The following is a 17,809-nucleotide window of genomic DNA, read 5'->3' on the forward strand; positions in this document are numbered from 1 at the left end:
GCCCAGTGGCCTTTAGCTAGCAGATGTCTGGAGCGAGACAGATGCCGAGGGCATTGGAAATAAAAAGACACAGTTCTGTGCTGAGCTGTGTTGATGTGATCCTATTTACTTCATCCTAGCTGAATGTGGCTGATGTGCCTAAAGAAAAACTTCCTTTTGAAGACCTCCCTCAGTCCTGGGGCTTGTCTCCAGCTCTTTCTCATCCTCACTGAGTGGTAGCTGAGTTTTAAATGAAACACAGGATGCTAGAGCCAGACAGGCTGCTCTGTGGAGAGCATCTGAGAGCTGAATTTCGGGCAAGCAGGAGGATGGAGGAGCTCATTTCAGGAAATAACGAGCAGTCAGTTAATTAAGTGGCAGAGTTAGTGATGTGAGATGGGGCCTGATGGGTAGCTGCTCTGTAACCATGGGAACCGAGTTCACTGCTCTCAATCCTGGTCTAAGAAGATGCATTTCTATGTCCCACACTTGGCACTTGCTGCTCCTTACCCGTGGTTTTAGCCAAGAGGTGATGGACTGTGGAGCCCTCATTTCATTTGGCCCATGAAGAAACTCCCTTTGCAGTAGGGATGCAGTGTCTGAGCAACTCAACTGCTGCTGCCACAGCTGTGCCTGCTCTTGGCACAGGCTAGCACAGCTGTGAATTGGACCTGTCCTCTGGTCAGCTTGGCTGGCAGTCCTTGTAAACGGTATCAGGCTCCCCTATCACGCACACACACCATGCTTTGGCTTTTTGCCCCAGGAACGAGATGAGGCTTGCTCCCATTTCTTGCTAAATTGCTGTATCCTTTGGGCAGGCAGCAAGCTATTCAAGTTTGTGACTGGTAAGGGGAAAGCGGGTGTCGCTTTGCTGCCAAGGAGTGCTGGTTTTGCTGGATTCTTCCCAGATAACACAGGCAGTATGTGCTGCCACAGCCAGGGCCAGGTGTGCATCACGTTGCCCAGCCACGCTTTGAAGGGAACCAGCTTTTGCCATCCTCCCTGCAGGACCACTGACAGGCATCACTTTTTTCACCCCTAAAGCATTGCAGAGGCCTCCTGCTCATGTCACACACATGCACTTCCCTGCAGAGGAGATGCTGAGCAGTGTCTGACTGAGACAGCACTTGCATGGAGACCTCCAGGGAACAGCAGCAGGGATAGCGGTGGTTACCAAACCCAGCACACTCAGCTCAGGCCCCGTCACTACACTCCAACAGCATGCTAAGGGGCTAACCAAGGCAGCTAGACCTGCACAGTCCTTTGCCTGAGATGGGTCAGTTGGAGGATGAGGAGGGAAGCACATTCCCTTCAGCTTCGCTGGATCTCTGCCAACCTCGCTTTGATACAGTCCCCCTCCCACTGTGTTCAGACACAGATGTAGGCAGCTGCTCTGTTTTATATGTGGTTCTGGGATTCTTTAGAGGGGAAGGCACAAGGCAGGATATTCTTGTTCTGCTTGCACTGCATCTGGAGATTTTACTTGGGAGGGTAGTGAAGATGATGAGAGTTGAAGGGAACGGATTCTGCAGGAAAATGGGGCGGGTGCATTCAGCTTTAAATGAATTGTGCAAACCCTCGTAATTTGGGATAAACTAGATTCATCACAAGGCAGCATGAAAGCCACTGCCTGGGGTTGACAATTTCACAGCACTAGAATGGGAGTCAGAAAGAGCTTAGAGATGGCAAAGAGCGAGGGAGGGGGAAATGGGAGAGGTGCCAGGAGAAAATAAAAGAGGCAGGTGGAGGAGGAATCCACAAAGAGGGTGTGCAGGTACGTGTGTGCAGACATGTGCTGGCAGGGGACCAGGTGAAGGGGAGAGGCTGGGGCATGTCTGCAGGGACAGGATACCTGCAGAAGGGAACAGGGGTGGGCCCTGTGTCAGAGGCTACAAATGAACGTGTATGGTTATGTGTTGCAAACTGTGGGAAAGACAACATGAAGCTGACAGCACAGAAAGATGCAAGGACAGTGTAGCGGACAATTAAGGGTACAGAAGTGAGCATGAGGGTGATGGGGTTGCCTGCAGCATTTGTGTCTGAGCTCTTGTAGGGTAGAAGCTTTGATTTATGTGAGGATATCTAAGCAGGGGTGAATGGGATGGAAAGGTGAGTGTGTGTTTCAGACAACACCCACAAAGACTATGCATATCTGAGAGTGCTGGTTACCCATGTGTGTCAGTGTGCAGAGTAACGTGTGTGGGTAAAAGCAGTGGTGTGCTCTGTGTGCACACAGCAGTGCCTACGTGTCATGTAGATGCTATGTGTTTGTGCGTGAGAGGGAGCATGAGCGAGAGGTGGATGTACCAGTGCATATAGGAGCACAAGTATGATTAGTGTACATGTCAGCAATACTCATTTGCACAGGTAGAAGGGGAAAGTTTCATTGCTGCAGACAGCAAAATAATTCCTTTCAGTTTACAGGGCAATTACCAGGGTGCCGATGCTGATGATTTACACAGAGCGCTTGCATGTGGCAGTGCTAGACCTTGTATACAAGTCACATTATTGATATTGTAATAAATTTTGCTCCAAACAAGCAGCAGGGAGCAGGAGCAAGCCCAAGAGTGGCAGAAAGCAGGGGAACTCCATGGAGAAAACACCTCCACTGAGAAGGAAGCACCATTTTGGAGAGGAGTGAGGCAAAGTAGCATAGGAAAGAGGAGGTAAAGACTTAGTCTGCCTTTCTCTGGGACTAGAAGCGGTACTGAGATACAAAGTTCATGGGGAAGAGTTCTGCAGGGCATAGGTTTAGGTTTGAGACTGGAATTGGCATTACTAATTTTCTTAAATGCTCATGGACACTCAGTCTGGGTCCAGACACGAAGCAGAGAGGCCATAGGATATGCAGCTTTCACGCCAACAACTTGCCACTGCCATCTGGTCACCTCCCCACGGGCAGGACAGAGGGCATCCTCAAACCTCCTGGTCCTCCAGCATCCAGCTTCACTGAGCATCACAGGGGAACTGGACACTGGAAATGCCGCTGCAGCCATGTTCCCCTTTCCCCTCATCCCAGTGGCTGGGGGACACCAGCTGGGAGCCAGCCAAACCCTGCCACAGAACAGCGCAGCAGTCGGATAATCACCGAATAACCCCTTCCAGCAACAGGCACTAAAACTGCTCATTACAGGGCTATAAACTCCTGAAAATGGCTCTGCCACAGCTGGTACGTGGCTGAGGACACTTCCAAACAAAGAGAAAAGAAACAATTTCAAATTAAACACCTTTTGCATAATTGCCATGCGATGCAGGCATTTTGGAAAGGGGACAGAGAAATTGGAAAGCTATTTCATTTGGAAGAGGTAACTCTCTCCTCTCAGAGAGGCTTAGCAGATGCTTGGCTAATGCTGGCACAGAAACCAGGCCCAAAAGCGAGTATTAAAGAAACTCCACAGGGCAAGTAGCCAGGGTACCCCCTCACACCTTGGCTACTGACACCAGGGCTCCTCCTGGTGACTCATTTTCCCCACGGAGCAGTGAGGTTTCCAGGCCATCCTGCCTTCCAGGGTTCTCTGACCGTTATTATTTGCAAAGCATGAGAGATGTCTGGGTAGGAACGATCAGACAAATTGGATAATATTCCATTCACGCAGTTCTTGCCGATAAGCCCGCTTAGTAAGGGAATACCCATAAATATTTTCATGCCAAAGAAGGATGCTTTTAGCATCTATTAGACATTATTACAATGACAAAATCATGCTGCATAGTTGAACTGCAGTAGCATACTGTGCAGTCAAGCCTCGAGTTAAAATGTAGCACTTAGGAATTCTACAGCCCCCACGCTAGGGCAAACTGACAGCGTTGGCTAAGCAGTGTCATTTCCCTATGGTAACGTGTCTGCTGCAAACCTGCCCTTGGAGCTTTGGCTTTGAAGCTACTCCCTCCAGGTATCTCCATCCTGACACCCAAAATTCAAGTCTTCCCCATGATTTTCACTCATACCCCAACCCTGCATTTGCTTCCGGTGTGCTTCGATGAACCCCAAATTCCTGGGTCAAAACTGACAGCTCAGGTACCCAGTAAGGTTTGAATTCACTGAATCGCCCCTGGCTCAGGAAAATGCAGATCCCAGGGGGATTGATGGGAAGAGCAGAGCAGCAAGATGCTGCTGGGAGCAGCCCAGTAAAAGGGGCAGATGGGGCAGTTGCTGGGAGTGCTGCCAACCCGGGCTGAGTCACTCAGCTCAGTGGTGGATTTGGGGAGCAGTGCCATTAGGACCTTTGTTTTGATTTGGGATTTTATCTGACTGATTGTTCATTACCTCCCTCCCTCCCTCTTTTTAACTGTTTTTTCTTCCTCTCCCCTCTCACCCTTTTCTTCTTTCTCCCCCCACCCTTCACACGCTCCCTCTCCGATCTCATTCGCTCACTCCCCACCTTCTGCACGGTTCCTGTGCTCTCACTCCCCCGCCTCCCCACTTTAACCCCAATTCCTCCCTCCTGTGTCCCCACCGCCTTGCTGCTCTCTTCTCTCCAGAACTCTGGCAACAAGGACTGTGATGTCCACTATGCAGAGCTGGACACTTCCGCTCTGGCCTCGTCACCCAGTCCTCGGACCTCCATCCATGCTGGCGGAGACCTAGTCGAGTATGCAACCATCCAGCCCAACTTACGCTAGCGCATGTCACTCTAGGCCCTTTCCCCTCAGATTCTGGCCTCAAGGTACACGATCGCGCTCTGCCTTCCTCACTGTGCCCCTCTGAAATCAGCGCTCCCCCCCGGCATCTCCTCCCCTTCCTGTGGAGCAGCCCCTATGAATCCAGTCTGTCCCGTCCCCCCGACTCCCTCTACCTCCTGCATGCTGTCCATGACGGCTGCTCTCTTTGCTACCCTTATTTCTGGGGGTGCTGACAAGAATGCCTTTGCCTTGCCTCCTGTGCATGCTCTTTGCAGTATTTTCCTTTGCTTTCTACAGTGAGGCAAGGCACGTGGGAGGGGAAAAGGGTTAATGGCTTTGTTTCAGAACAGGGGTCTGGCCCCTCTGCAGTCAGTGTGGCTGGAGACACAGGGAGAAGCGAGGTGGGTTTGAAGGGACCAGCTCTTGGCGTGGGATTTGGTTTGGGGAATTTTTGTAAGGCTCAGCGGCACAAAGCAAAGCAGCAATACTAGGATGTGCAGAAGCTGAAGCCAAAAACCTCACGGAGATGTTAAAAGGGTCTTTCCAAGCTAGTCAGTACAAGAAGGGGAGGGAAAGAAAAGGGGACTGGCTGAAAGGAGAGAAAAAGTTTATGTGCATGGAAGCAACTATAGATAAGATGGAGCATATGTGCATGTGTGAAAGAACAAGGTGGGAGAGTATGTGAGAATATGGGAACATGTAAAGGCTCCTGCATCTGAAAGAGCCAGTGAATAAGAGACAGAGAGGGACTGCATATGCAAAAATAAAAGAGCTTGCATTGCATGAGGTTGGTGCAGACAGCATGTTTGGGTGAAGAGAGAGGGAGAAAGATTATTTTCTTTTGTGCTTGCCTTCTTAAATTAGAGACCAGACCTGTCTGTTTCTCTGTTCTCATGTTTTTCTGACTGCTTTAAGTATCACCAAGCTCAGGTCCTACAGCAGGGACCGATTAGGACTCACTTTGTTTTTAAACCGACAAGTGGTTGTTCCTGACCATCTCTAGCTACCAGTGACCCCTTGAAACAGAATGGTGTTTGCAGTGGAAAGAGGTGTCTTCAGCTCTTCTTACATTCCCTTACCCTATAATCATACCCTTTTCTCAGGTATTGAAGCCACCAGGTCCCTATCTGAAAGGGAGGCAACTCTCCTTTCCCACCCCATGGGAGGTTTGCTGGGTGATGCCAAGAGTTGTTGGCCAAGGAAATGCCATTGGCAGCCCCCTCCTTGGCTATGACTCTCCCTCGCTCCTGTGTGTTCTCCAAGTTGTGGTGACTACAGCTTCTGCCTTCCAAATGGAAGAAAGAGGCTGTGGGCTTAATGGGGCTACAGCTCCAGAGGGGTACTCAATGAAGAGGTGCAGAGAAGGGTGGAGAGACAAGGAAGAAAGCAAAGAGGGAGAGATGAGATGCTTTGCAGCTCACTGAATACCTCCCAGGTGACCCAGGGTAGATCAGAGGAGGCACACAGAGAGGCAGTAGCTTGGGGATGGAGAGCGGTGGTTTGGAGAAAGATATAATAAAGGGCAAGGGAATTGGATCCTTAGGGAGGAGGGAAATAGCTCCATGCAGGAGGATAAGCAGGAGAAAAATGGCATTTTTAAAAGGTCCTGTTGGACAGTCCTGTTGATGTAGTGCCTCCTTGCAGCCTAGGAACATCCATGCTAACAGGTGGGTGAAGGTGGAACAGAAACACCTGGGTGGAAGGTGTGCAATGGGTTGCTTCGTTCTGCCTTTATCCCCGTGGTCCCTAGTTTTCCTGTGTTGGAAGCAGCCCTGTAGTTCCCTTGCTGTAGCAAAAGCCTTCCTAGGTAAATGTCTGCAGCAGGCCTGGCCCAGAATGGTAACCTCTCTCTCTTGCGGTGTCTCACCCACCCCTGCTCCCAGAATGAGGATCAAGGTCTTCGTAGACGTAACGAGCGAGAGTGGACAGTAAGTTTTGGATCAGTTTTGTCTTTCTTTTCTCTGTTTGGTTGTGGGGTGTGTTTGTTGCTGGAGAGAGGCACCGATCAGCTCCCAGGCACCTGCCTGCCTGTCACCAACAGGCAGCAGCACTGCCAGCCTCTTGCACAGAGAGAGGGGATGAAAATGCCAGCCCAGAGGAAGATGTGGTTGAAAGCATTCACCCTCCCTTATGGCTTCACCTCCAATTCCCAACAGTTTCTTGGGCTGCACTGGAGGGACCACTCCCACTGTTACAAACAAGGCAAGTGCTCCCTAATCCGTCTTGGGAGGTCTCGCCTTGTCCTCCCTGGGGTGGGGGATTTTATTGTCAGCAAAAGGACAGTAATCCTCCAAATCCAAATTTGGAAATCCTCCCAGTTTCTCTGAAGTAAAAATAAAGCCAATCATATGGTGCTTTGAAGGTGTAATCTCACTGCCACAAAATCTCCCTGCTAAAACACACCACAGATCAGGGTAATTTTTTTTTTTTTAAAGTTTTTTTTAATTATTTCCTCTACCTTCACCTCCCCACACTCCTGCTCTCAGTTTTGTTTGGGAATTTTTTGTCCCTGTTACAGCAAGAATAGCTCAAAACCAAGAGACTTGCACCAGGATCCCAGCAAATTAGTGACCAGGGTTCACACTCCCAGCTCTGCTTTCTGAATATGTCTATAAAAGTATTAAACTTGCAGCAGTTACAGATTTGGTACAGACTGAGCTGGGGATATTGGAGAACCATCAAATGCAGCAGCCTTGACTCAGTTCCCAATTGCTGCATTTCCTATCAACACCAAGGTTGCCTGAATACCCGCCCAGGTCAATAGCCCCATTTCCAATTTTCAGGAGAAATACAGCAAAGAACTTGGGCAGCTCCTTATTAGTTTCCCATTTGTAAATGAGCATAACAGCCCCACCCTGACTCCAGAAGGGTAGAGAGAAGGACTCAGGAGAGAAACAGCATGGAGGGAAATGTTTAAGATTAATGATGGTCTAAGATGCTATAGGAACACAGAACAGGTATGTGCTATAGACAGAGAGAGAAAGAGTTAAAAGCATGCTGTAAGAAGGAATGCATCTTTATAAGCAGGTTTTCTGCGTAAGTAATACTTGCATGTGTCTGTGGGTGCATCCCTCATCATAGGTCCTTACCCTATATTTCAGGAATTTCAGCCTTCCTCATGCTCAACCTTTTATTTTTCTGAACCCAGGGGTAAGCCCCTCTCTGCCATCTGCCCTCAGTTTTGTCCTCACAAAAGTCCACCACTTCTAAGAGCAAGCTCAGGGCCACTGGTTCTACTCATCACCGATACGTTAATGTTTGTTCTTTACTCAGGATAGCGATTATTCCGGGAGCTCCCTCATAGATAAGGTGTCAAACAGAGAGCAGGAGCATGCCAGGAGATACCTAAAGTTGTGGCCATACTTGGAAGATGAAAGCAGCATGGAAATGCTGAGCAGGGAGTTTAGAAACAGGAAGGAAAAGATGTGAGGCTCCCAACACCATGATGAAATGTTCTTATTTTTTGTTCCCATTATATTTTCCATCTTCCAACACCTACATCCTCTCCACTGACTGGTCCACACTATGACAACAGTCCTCTGTTGTCAACAAAACTGCTTCTTTCTATTCATCAGCCTGTGCTGCATCCCAAAATCCAAAGCCAACTGATGGAGAGGGTTAGGGTAGTGGCAGACCAACGTTTGAAGAGTTTTGAACAGCAGGGGCTTTTCCCAGCCAGGGAACAGGCTAACACATCCGGTAAGTGCATGAATGTGCACCGTGTTTGCCTTGGGTTTGGCCGAGCAGAGAAAACCAGCCTACTTCTGTTTTGCAAGACTAAATGCAAGTTTAAACTGCATGAGAGGTTATTAACCAGCTCTTGGGCTTTTGAGCAATAGCAGAAACCACAGTCCTCTGTAGTGGTATCTGTCCAACTCTCACATGTAACAGAGGCTTCAGATTTTCCAGAAGAAAATATAGCAGAGGAATCCTCAGGACCCTGAGAAGGAATTTTTCCACTTTTAGACCAGTAAGAACTCATTACTTATGGATGATTAAAAGTATAGGATACGGTCAGATCGGAGGGAAAGCTGTCTGCAGCACACCTAGTTTTACCAAAGAGATGACCTGCAAATAGAAGAAAAGCCCAAGATAGGTGTATAGGGGATGCAGAACGGTTGAGAGTAAGTCATGGCAGAAATGAAAGCTATCTAATTCAATCAAATAAAGATTGTTTAAAGGTAATTTTCCAGGCTGTCTGAAATGGATAGGTTGCTGACATCCCCTTTCATCAAGCTCTTGAAAATAAAACTGAGAGGGGAGGATGTAACCCAGATAATGAAGAATTGTATGGAGTCATGCTGGAAACAAAGGCAAGTGGGAGAAGTCAGGTGGGGGAAGGTGGCAGAATTGTGTGCCAGTTCAATTTAATTAGTTCATTATCCCTAATGTAATTTGAAACTTTGTTAAAGATAAATTAGATTTGGGAAAAGTCACAGTGGGACTGGGGAAGGAAGTCAAAGGGCACCGGCTGCTAAATATGTTAAAAAACATCAGGCTGATTTTGTTCTCTTCCCTTTCACTACTTAGAAATGAGATCAGGAAACAAAGCCAGAGCAATGTGACTCCTGGCTTCACATGCTGAAGAAAGGTGAAAGGAGACAGTGAAGTCTCCTCCTTTGAGCCCGGTGCTGGCATTCTCCAGCTGCCCTGCTTTGGCCCCGCTCCCACCTGTGAAGAGTGAGCACAAAACACTGTCCAGAAAGAAAAGAAGAGCTTGCTCATACTCACCTGGCCAAATAGAAGTGCTGACAAAATTGCACTTAATTTCTCTAGCCCTACTTCATGGATGCTTGTTTCATGCCCATGTTAACGGATAGATAAACAGAAAGAAATAGGCTTTGCTGACCCAGTATATTGTCAATAGGCAGCCCATAAAATAGTAGCTCATGACCCCTTCTGCTTCTTTCAGTATTAGATGCTAACAACCCGATCAATTTATACAAGATGTCTACTTATGTTAACTGAGGGTCTCTTTTCTATTAGACCTTTCTGTCTATTGGACCTTTTGAGTGCTCATAAGTTGAAGTCCTATGCTTTTCTGTTGCATGCTCAAAAAGCACATAAACCTACTTTCCCATTTAATTGATAATAGATTGCTAGCCTTGCTAAGAGGCCCTCTTGCCTGCTACATCTTACTGAATTTCAGTCAGCGAGACAACTTCTCTTTCAGGTTAACTTTATCCAGAAAGTTGAGCTATCAATTAACGACTTACCTCTATAAAACAGGAAGAGAGCATGGCTAATACTTTTTTTCCCCCCTTGCAGGTATGGAAAGGAATTCTGTTGTGTTTGAGATTTCTTGAGAGTATATTATACAGGATGAGGATCTTTGCACATTCTGTGCTGGCTAACACTCTCCCTAGCTGTTAGCCCTTCTTTATCCCTTTTTATTAGCTGGTGCAATCAGAAGAATAGCAATCAGCTGTTCTTTGTTTTCCTGCTTCCCTTACAGTATAGATCCCTGTTTATGCTATAGAATTTGTATGAAGATAACTGTCTCCAGGCTTGAAGTATGTGTTGCCACAGCCTGCCCAGTTTTCCAGCCACAGGCTTGTGTATGGTACAGTGTAAATCTGAGCCTTGAATTCTGTAGAGGCCTAAACTTTCTGTGTACGTATAGATCCCACCTGGGAATGTGAGAGCTGTAAGTCAGGGCTGCCTAAAGCAACTAGGAAGATATTGTAGGGGGTAAAGTAGAGTTAGTGAAGCTTCCTCGTGTCCCCTGGCTTGGGTTCCTCCCATTAAACAGCTACAGTGGCTGCACAGCACCTTGCCACCTTTTCATTTTGCAATTAAAAGCCAGAAGTGGACAAAAACCTCATGAGGTAGCTGTGGGAATGGCCCACCTGCATTTCAGATACCACCACAGCAATTCTAAATAGAAGGGGCTTAGAGCCTGTTGTTCTTTGCTCTCTGGCCAGGTCAAGTTCACTGACTTTTAAAAGCTGAAGCGGTGGGGTATGCAGTTTTGCCAAGGAAAGGGAAATGAAAATCACATTGACCTTAGCATTGCTTCTGTTTTCCTGGTACTCAGACAACCTTTCCATCCTCTAGTGGCCTTCACTGCTCTTAGCAAGGCTGTTCTTGAAATTGCCTTAAAACTTCGCAGCCCTCCAACTTGCTGCTTGTTCTGAACCATCAATAAATTATTGTCGACACTTTGTTTTCTATATGGTTTTTTTAAGCATCCTGGTGAAATATTTATCCAGGAACTGGCCGCAGATGAGCAGAGTAGATTGTTCTGTTCCTTCAGACGTTTTCTCCTGAGGGTCAAATCCTTGTCCTTTCCACTAAACCAACTGTTTCTGGTATTTTGAAAGAGAACAAGGAAGGACTCAAGGGCAAGTTACTTGCTTCAACCAGCCTCAGTTCAAACCACAGGCATAAAAGGTGATTGCCAGTGCATTTGCTCTCCCTTAGAGAAAAGATTAGCCCTTGGTGAGAGCCCATGAATGCGGGTTGATTTAAAGACCGCTGTCCTCGCTAGATGTCCCTCCTGCTTGGGTCATCTTGCAGGGCTTCAAACCGGAGGAAAGGGGCTGCGAGCAGGGAGGAATCCTTCCCATCTGCTGCCACCCTCTGGGGAGCCAGGTCCCTGGGCTGCGGGAAAGCTCTGCACTCCTCTGAGTTGAGGCAGGGGTCCCCCGCAGGCACACCAGGAAAGCAGGGGGGCCTCGTCTTCCTGTTGCTGCTGTTTGCAGGGAGCTTTCTGGGAGAAAAAAGGTCCCTGCGTCCTTTGCAGTCGAACAAGCAGTGTTTCTTCAGTATTGCTTGCCACACCTCTGCAAAATTACCTCAATAGAAATCAAAGCACTTTGGACTCTGAGGGGTTTTCATTTCATTTGGCACTTAAAGAGGAAGAATCAGCTTTTGCAAAGCATCCGTAAGAATACACTCCATCAGAGGGAAGATCGTGGGACCACAGAGCAGTCTCGATCTTGCAAGCGTTTTATATTCTCTGTAGTTGATTTGACTTACAAAACTGGCCCCAAGGCTTTCAGTGGAACTACTCACACAGGTAAAGCTTAGCACATGCACTCCTATCTACTAGGTAAACATTAGGCGCAATAACCTATTTTGCCTCCAAAGTCCCTGGTCAGACACATGTGCCCTTTAAATAGAAGAGCATGAGCCTGGATTAGATTAATGATGCATACAAGCACCACTTTTTCAAAACCCAGGTGTGGAAGAGTTAGGAGGACTGAAAATAAACTGTCCTTTCTTGGCTGACTGCCTATTTTATCCAGAGAGGGAGAGCATTTACAGACAAGGGGCAAACCATGCAAAAACTATACATATTCATCAGTAATATGGATATTTGGGGAAGTGACACAAAAATTTTGAAATGTGAGGATTTGTCACCTGGGTTTCTATTTTTCTGAAGCAGTAAGCAGAACTATTTAATTTTCCATCCTACTTGTTATATATGTCTCAGCAAGGAACTAAAGAGTTGTATGTTTTATGGCCAATGATCCCAGAGTTTTCACCAATTGACTTTTGTCTCTACTTACAGAACTTTGGAAAGTGTCACTCAGAGATATCGAATGCGAGTGATTACCTGACCCGCTGTTACTCACATGAAGATCGATATCTGGAGAAGACCCCTCATGTCTATGCCCCCTTGTCAGATCTCCCACAAGATCTTTACCCTCATCATTCTGACATCTCCTTCTGCTGCCCACCTCCCGGTTCCCGGGCTCCTTACATCTGTCCTAAGGAACAGTATGTTTAAAGTGTCAGCACAGCAAAATGAAGAAGCTAATGTTTTTCATTTCTCCTGATCCTGTTACTCAACAACCAAGGCCTTTTAGATCCCCCCTTTGCCATTGCTTATTTTATTTATTAATTTTTAAATTTTGGTGCAATTGTAATTGACATGACTGGGTTAAGTATCTGCCTGGCTTGCTAATGCTCAAGGGAACACTCTGCCTTTGCCCATGTCTCATTCAGTACTTGCATCTTTCTTTTCTCACCCTGGCCCTCCTGTATCAAGCTGGCTATGTGTGTGCATGTGTATGTAGGTGACAGCTGCCCTGTGTTGGATGGGACGTGCCCAACCTGATTAAATGTCCGTAGGTTCCCTTGTGTCAATCTCTGCACTGTTTGCACCAGAGTAGCCAGGTGTGGACTCTTCACAGCCCTTGTTCCAGCTTGTGTGAAGTTTTACAGCACAGCCAGTGCTCAAATCTGAGGCGGTAGTGGGGTTTTTTTCCTCCTTTGGAGAAATTTGATTCCCCTTTGACAGTGGGGATAGGAAATCCCTGTTGTGAAGAGCTAAACAGCCAAGATTGCAGAACCAAATAATAAGATGCTTATAATGGAAGATGCTCAAAATCAACCCAAGAATAGAGAAAATGGCTTGGTTTAGGGGTTTTGTTTCTGTCCCTTTCCCCTCCTGCTCCCACCCCCAATCTCTTGGATTGACTTTTTTAAATACAGATGCCATGGGGACATACTTTGAAGCCAACATATTTGGAGAAAACATCCTTTAAATAAAGGTCTTATAACCTGAAACCCAAAGGGGAAAAAAATTAGAAAGGAAAACATTCTCTCTAATTTTCTTTTTCAAAGCCTAATGTGACCCCCCACTAGCTTTTCCCCCTCTCTTCCTTGCATCTGTTGATTGGAATTTTTAAATGAACTCAGGCAGAATATAAAGAATAAATCATGATTTCAGGTAATCTTCTTGCTCTTAATGAAGGATAAAAGCCAATAGAGGAATCTGGCCTTTTAACTTTTTTAAAAGCATCTTAGTTTTGGGATTACACATTTTTTTATATTGGAATGTGTGGGTGTGTAAATCCAAATGTGTACATTCCTGTGACCACAAAGTGTTTTATCTCCACATCACATTTGTGTTCACTTGTATTAGAGGAAAAATAAATATAGATATACACATAAATGCATATAAAAGCAAAGAAGAAGAAGAGGAGAAAAAGGAATGAGCATCCTCTATAAGAGCTTGGTTTCAAGGATAACTTTCATCTGTTTCACCCAGGTATGGCATAGAAGAGATACCAGCTGCGACAGTTCTGAACAAGGGGATATGCCTTCTTGGCAAACGGGCATTTACTTTCCTTTGTCTCGGGTTGGGTATTTGGCATTCTGCAGGCTCTGCACACTTAACATCACTGTGGAAACCATGAGGATGTTTGAGCAAAGTGCATGTGGGAGGGAGAGATGGGGACCACACCATTGTCCTGCTGCCCAGACACCAAACAATGTTTCAGTGCTACTTGTACAAATAAGAAGTGAACCTACCATCAAGATGAAAGCCTCCCCATAAGAGGAGGTATGAATACCATGTTGGATGCTACCAGCCCAGCTCCTGCCATGCCACACGGACTGAAGCACCGTTTTATTTTTGTATATCTGAATCTAAACAGCTATAGTTGTTCTATGCACTTTCTGTGTTCCCATCACCTAGAGCAGCCTCAAGACTCACCCTGCTTGTCCCTCTTCCTCCACAGAGAAGCACATTTGTGTTCACACTACCTCACTTTGTGAATTCCCTGCAGGCTAATAAATAGATCTGTATATAAGAGAGAAGTTTATACTTCAGTTAGTACAGTCTGCACTGTGTGAGGATGATGCCACATGCATGGATCCCCGTGGGCCCTTGCACAGCATACAACACATCCTTGGAGAACCAACTCTTCCCACCCCTCTTCCCCTGCTTCCCTGGTGCATGTTGCACTTTGTGCTTTGTGGAGACAGCATGGCAGCTGGTCACAAGGACAAGATTTCATCTCTGTGGTGGGAAATTGCTGCACAATGTGGGGAAGTGGTTTCCTGCTGGGGGGAAATGCACTGATGCATTTCTTGGCCAAACTGAAATGGCCAGTACCTCTAACAGGCATAGAAGCTTTCATAAGTGCTAGTGCATGGAGTGCTCTCATTCCTGGAGGATCAGGGGACTATACAGACATAGCCTTAGAGCATTAAACACAACTTTTCCAATACCATCCTCTTGGTCTTGACTGATGGAACCCTTGTTGGAGTCATCTGGATTCACATTTCCTCTGCCAGTCTCCAGGGAATTCAGCCAGTCATTTCCTTACACCAACAGACTCAAGTGCTACATGTCTTGATTCAGATAATGTATTTCTCTCTCTTGTTTTCTTCTCAACATACCTTGGGGCACTTTCTGGTTACCACAGAGCTGGAAATTGGGTGTGCTCTGAACTGAAGCCACAGCCAACACATTTACCCTGGCAAGTGAACCATGCTTTGGAGTCTGCCAAATCTGCCTTTGGTCCCTCTGTTTGGAAAGGTGATGAGGCGCTGGAAAACCCAGGGGGCTCTGACACCCTGGAATCAATCCAGCACCACTGACCATGGAGAATAAGCAAGCAAAAGTCCATTACACGCTTCCCTATTTGCATGCCTGTAATAGCAGGATGCTGCCTGCACAGCAGCAATTAAAGTAGATTTGATTGGGAGCCTTCACCTGATGCAGTTTCAGACAATATAAGAATTTAAATGAGAAGTGGGATATGGTCAGGTCTTCAGATACATAAGGAAACAAGCTAGACAAAAATGGGTTTTTGTCAGAGGAGGCAGAGAACATGTTGCGTGTGGTTTTCTCTGCTGCCCGTGGCTGGAGGAATGATGCTTTGATGAGGAAGGGGAAGGCAGAGATACAGACTGCAGCATTACAGAGAAACTCTGGTTGCCTTGCACAGCTTTGAATTTGAGCTGCCCACAGAAGACTGCCACAAAGGGTTTTACTGTGGTTTTCAGCAAAGCAAAAGGATTTCAATCCTCCCTAGAAAGGGGAAAAGCAAGAAAAGCCTAAATTCAAAGCAGTAGTTTGACTTAGGCCAGCATATATATTAAGCTTAGGAATGTCTTGGTTCTCTTCGCCTCTTAACGTTCTCTCTTTGCCTTAAGAACTGGGTTGGTCTCAAAAAAAAGGCAAAAGAGAGTCTTCGCACACCACCAAATTCCTTTGTACCCTAGGAAAAGGGGGAAAACCCCTGAAGAAAAAACATGAAGAAAGAGATAGTGAGATTCAAGTCTGTTGTTTCAGTTTTACAAAGCTGCATTTAGAAATGGTTCTGATTCAGGGCTCTTATTCCTCCCTCCCTTTCCTTACAGTTGCACAACGTTTGCCTAATGGCTGTTTCCAAACTTTGCTGCACCTGTTGCCATTGGCTTAACACTGGCTTTGCTCCATGATAAGGCTACCCATGTCTGCAGTGACCTCACAGGCACAGAAATCCTGCTGCAGCAATGCTAATGAGAGGTGGTGTCCTCCTGCCATGGTGCAAATTGATTTTAAAAGATCCCTTCTCCGGGAACAGAGCCATCCAGTAACATTGCTGGGCGTAGATTGCTGAACAAGTTGAACAGGAAACTGGTGGAGTGTGATCCTGCATCCGGTGGGTTAGCAGTATATGGGAGGAACTGGTGTTTTATTTCTGTGTCTCAGTGGTGTGAGACATGAGCCATTCTTCCTGATACTGGGGTGAAATGTCATAATTTCGGTTCCATATGTTAGTGGCACTGACACAAGAGCTCTTGCAGATGGAAAAGACTGATAACAGAACTTAAATAAAAGTGAACTGAAGACTTATAATAACTTCTGTCATAGCTGTGAAACTCGTGTGAGGTGTTTGATCTCTTCCTTTCTCCCAGTGCTGACTTCTGCCTGAGTTGTTCACTACGTTCATCACCCCTTGCATTCACACCCCAAAAAGTGCACACATGCACACGAGCTCCTGCCTTCGCAATGGGCCCCAGGAGTTACTAGCTGAGTTCTGCCTGCTCATGAAGGCTGTCCTCAGGACTAGATTAACCCACCTTTCACATTGCATCCTTCACTGTCCGCAGCACTGGCGGGGACGTGGGACTTAAAGGTAAACTAAGGAGCAGTGTTCAGGTGACCTGCAAGGCAATGCCTGGTGCACATTACTGCTACAGCTCTGCCCTCATAGCAATACAAACATAGTTATGATGCCCAAATGCTCTATGAGAGATGCCTCTTTCACTTCATTCATTCTATTTGTCACCTTTTGGGGAAGTTTCCTCCCAGCCTCCCCATGCAAGTGGATGGAATACATTCAGAGTATGTATACAGGGATGAATACATTCATCCCCCGGGCCCCCTCCTCCCTAGCCCACTTCTCTTGCAAGTGTCCTGATTTCCTTCTGCAGACAAGCAGTGCTTCTGGTTCCATATGCAGGTAGACATTGAACATTGCTTTAAGGCAATGAATGCATTGCAGCTGCCTTTGCTGCAAGGGACTGCTAGACAGTCCCTGGTGCGCTGCATGGGAACTGTCAGAGAGGGATGGGGAGCCCAGAGACCCCTCCTCTGCCCCCTCCATAATGCAGGGGAAAGGAGACTACTCCATCTCTGCTCCTGCTTAATTACATGCTCTGCTAGCACCCATGAATCATGGTGCACTGAGCAGGCAAGCGCTGGTGTCCCAGATGTTTCCTCACCAGCAGCACATGGTGGTCAAATGTACCTCTGTTGGGGCAGGACCAGGCCCTGCACCAGCTGGTGGGCAGTGCTCCCTGGTTAATCTGGGATTAGCAACAGCTGGATTCACATGAGAAACAGAATAAAACCCCATCTTTAAAGGGGGTCCTCTGGTTAAAAAAGAGAGAAGCAAGTGGTCTGGTGAGAGGGTGGGGGGTGAGGAGAGGAAAGTGCTCCTGTCTGGGGGGATCTGCTCTGCAGCCCCACAACCGCGGGCAGTGCCCCAGGGACAGGTGACCACGGTGCTGGCAGCAGCCCCAGCCCAGCCGCATGCCTCCACAGCCCCAGCAGCCCAGGCTCAGGCTGGGACCCATGGCAGGAGGAGAGCCCAGCAGGCTGCAGGATCAGGGCTTCCTGGCCAGATTCCCGTCTTTCCTCCTGGGCACTGCTCGCGTTAAGAGGAGGCTGTGCAGGCTGCGTAGGGTGTTACATGCCAGCCTGGCAATCCTGCTCCCATGGCTAGGGTCTGCCTTGCCAAACCAGCAGACCCCTGCCATAGTGCCCGCCTGCCCTAGTGAGTGTGCTGACATCCCGCGGAGGCAGAGGAGCTATGTACAGACAGACACATTGGCGTGTCCATGTGCGAGCCCACAGGCACTCATGGGGGAATGGGGCATCGGTCTAGTCCAGCTGAACACGCTTACTTAGGAGGTGCCCTATCAGACAGATTTGATCAATACACCATTAGAGAATTTTTAGCACAAGCCACTAACTCTG

At 47.2% G+C, this 17,809-nt stretch overlaps 1 protein-coding gene across 1 annotated transcript in view; it reads left to right on the forward strand.

The window, feature by feature from the left end:
- Positions 1-12,334, forward strand: part of NECTIN1 (nectin cell adhesion molecule 1) — a 104,612-nt gene extending 92,278 nt beyond the window's left edge. The window contains exons 9-10 of the mRNA XM_075723346.1: positions 6,483-6,527; positions 12,116-12,334. Coding sequence (XP_075579461.1) covers positions 6,483-6,527; positions 12,116-12,334 — 264 coding nt within the window. The remainder of the gene's footprint in view (positions 1-6,482; positions 6,528-12,115) is intronic.
- The last annotated feature ends 5,475 nt before the right edge of the window (positions 12,335-17,809 follow it).

Source organism: Pelecanus crispus, chromosome 19, assembly GCF_030463565.1.
Source record: "Pelecanus crispus isolate bPelCri1 chromosome 19, bPelCri1.pri, whole genome shotgun sequence".
Classification (NCBI taxonomy): domain Eukaryota; kingdom Metazoa; phylum Chordata; class Aves; order Pelecaniformes; family Pelecanidae; genus Pelecanus; species Pelecanus crispus.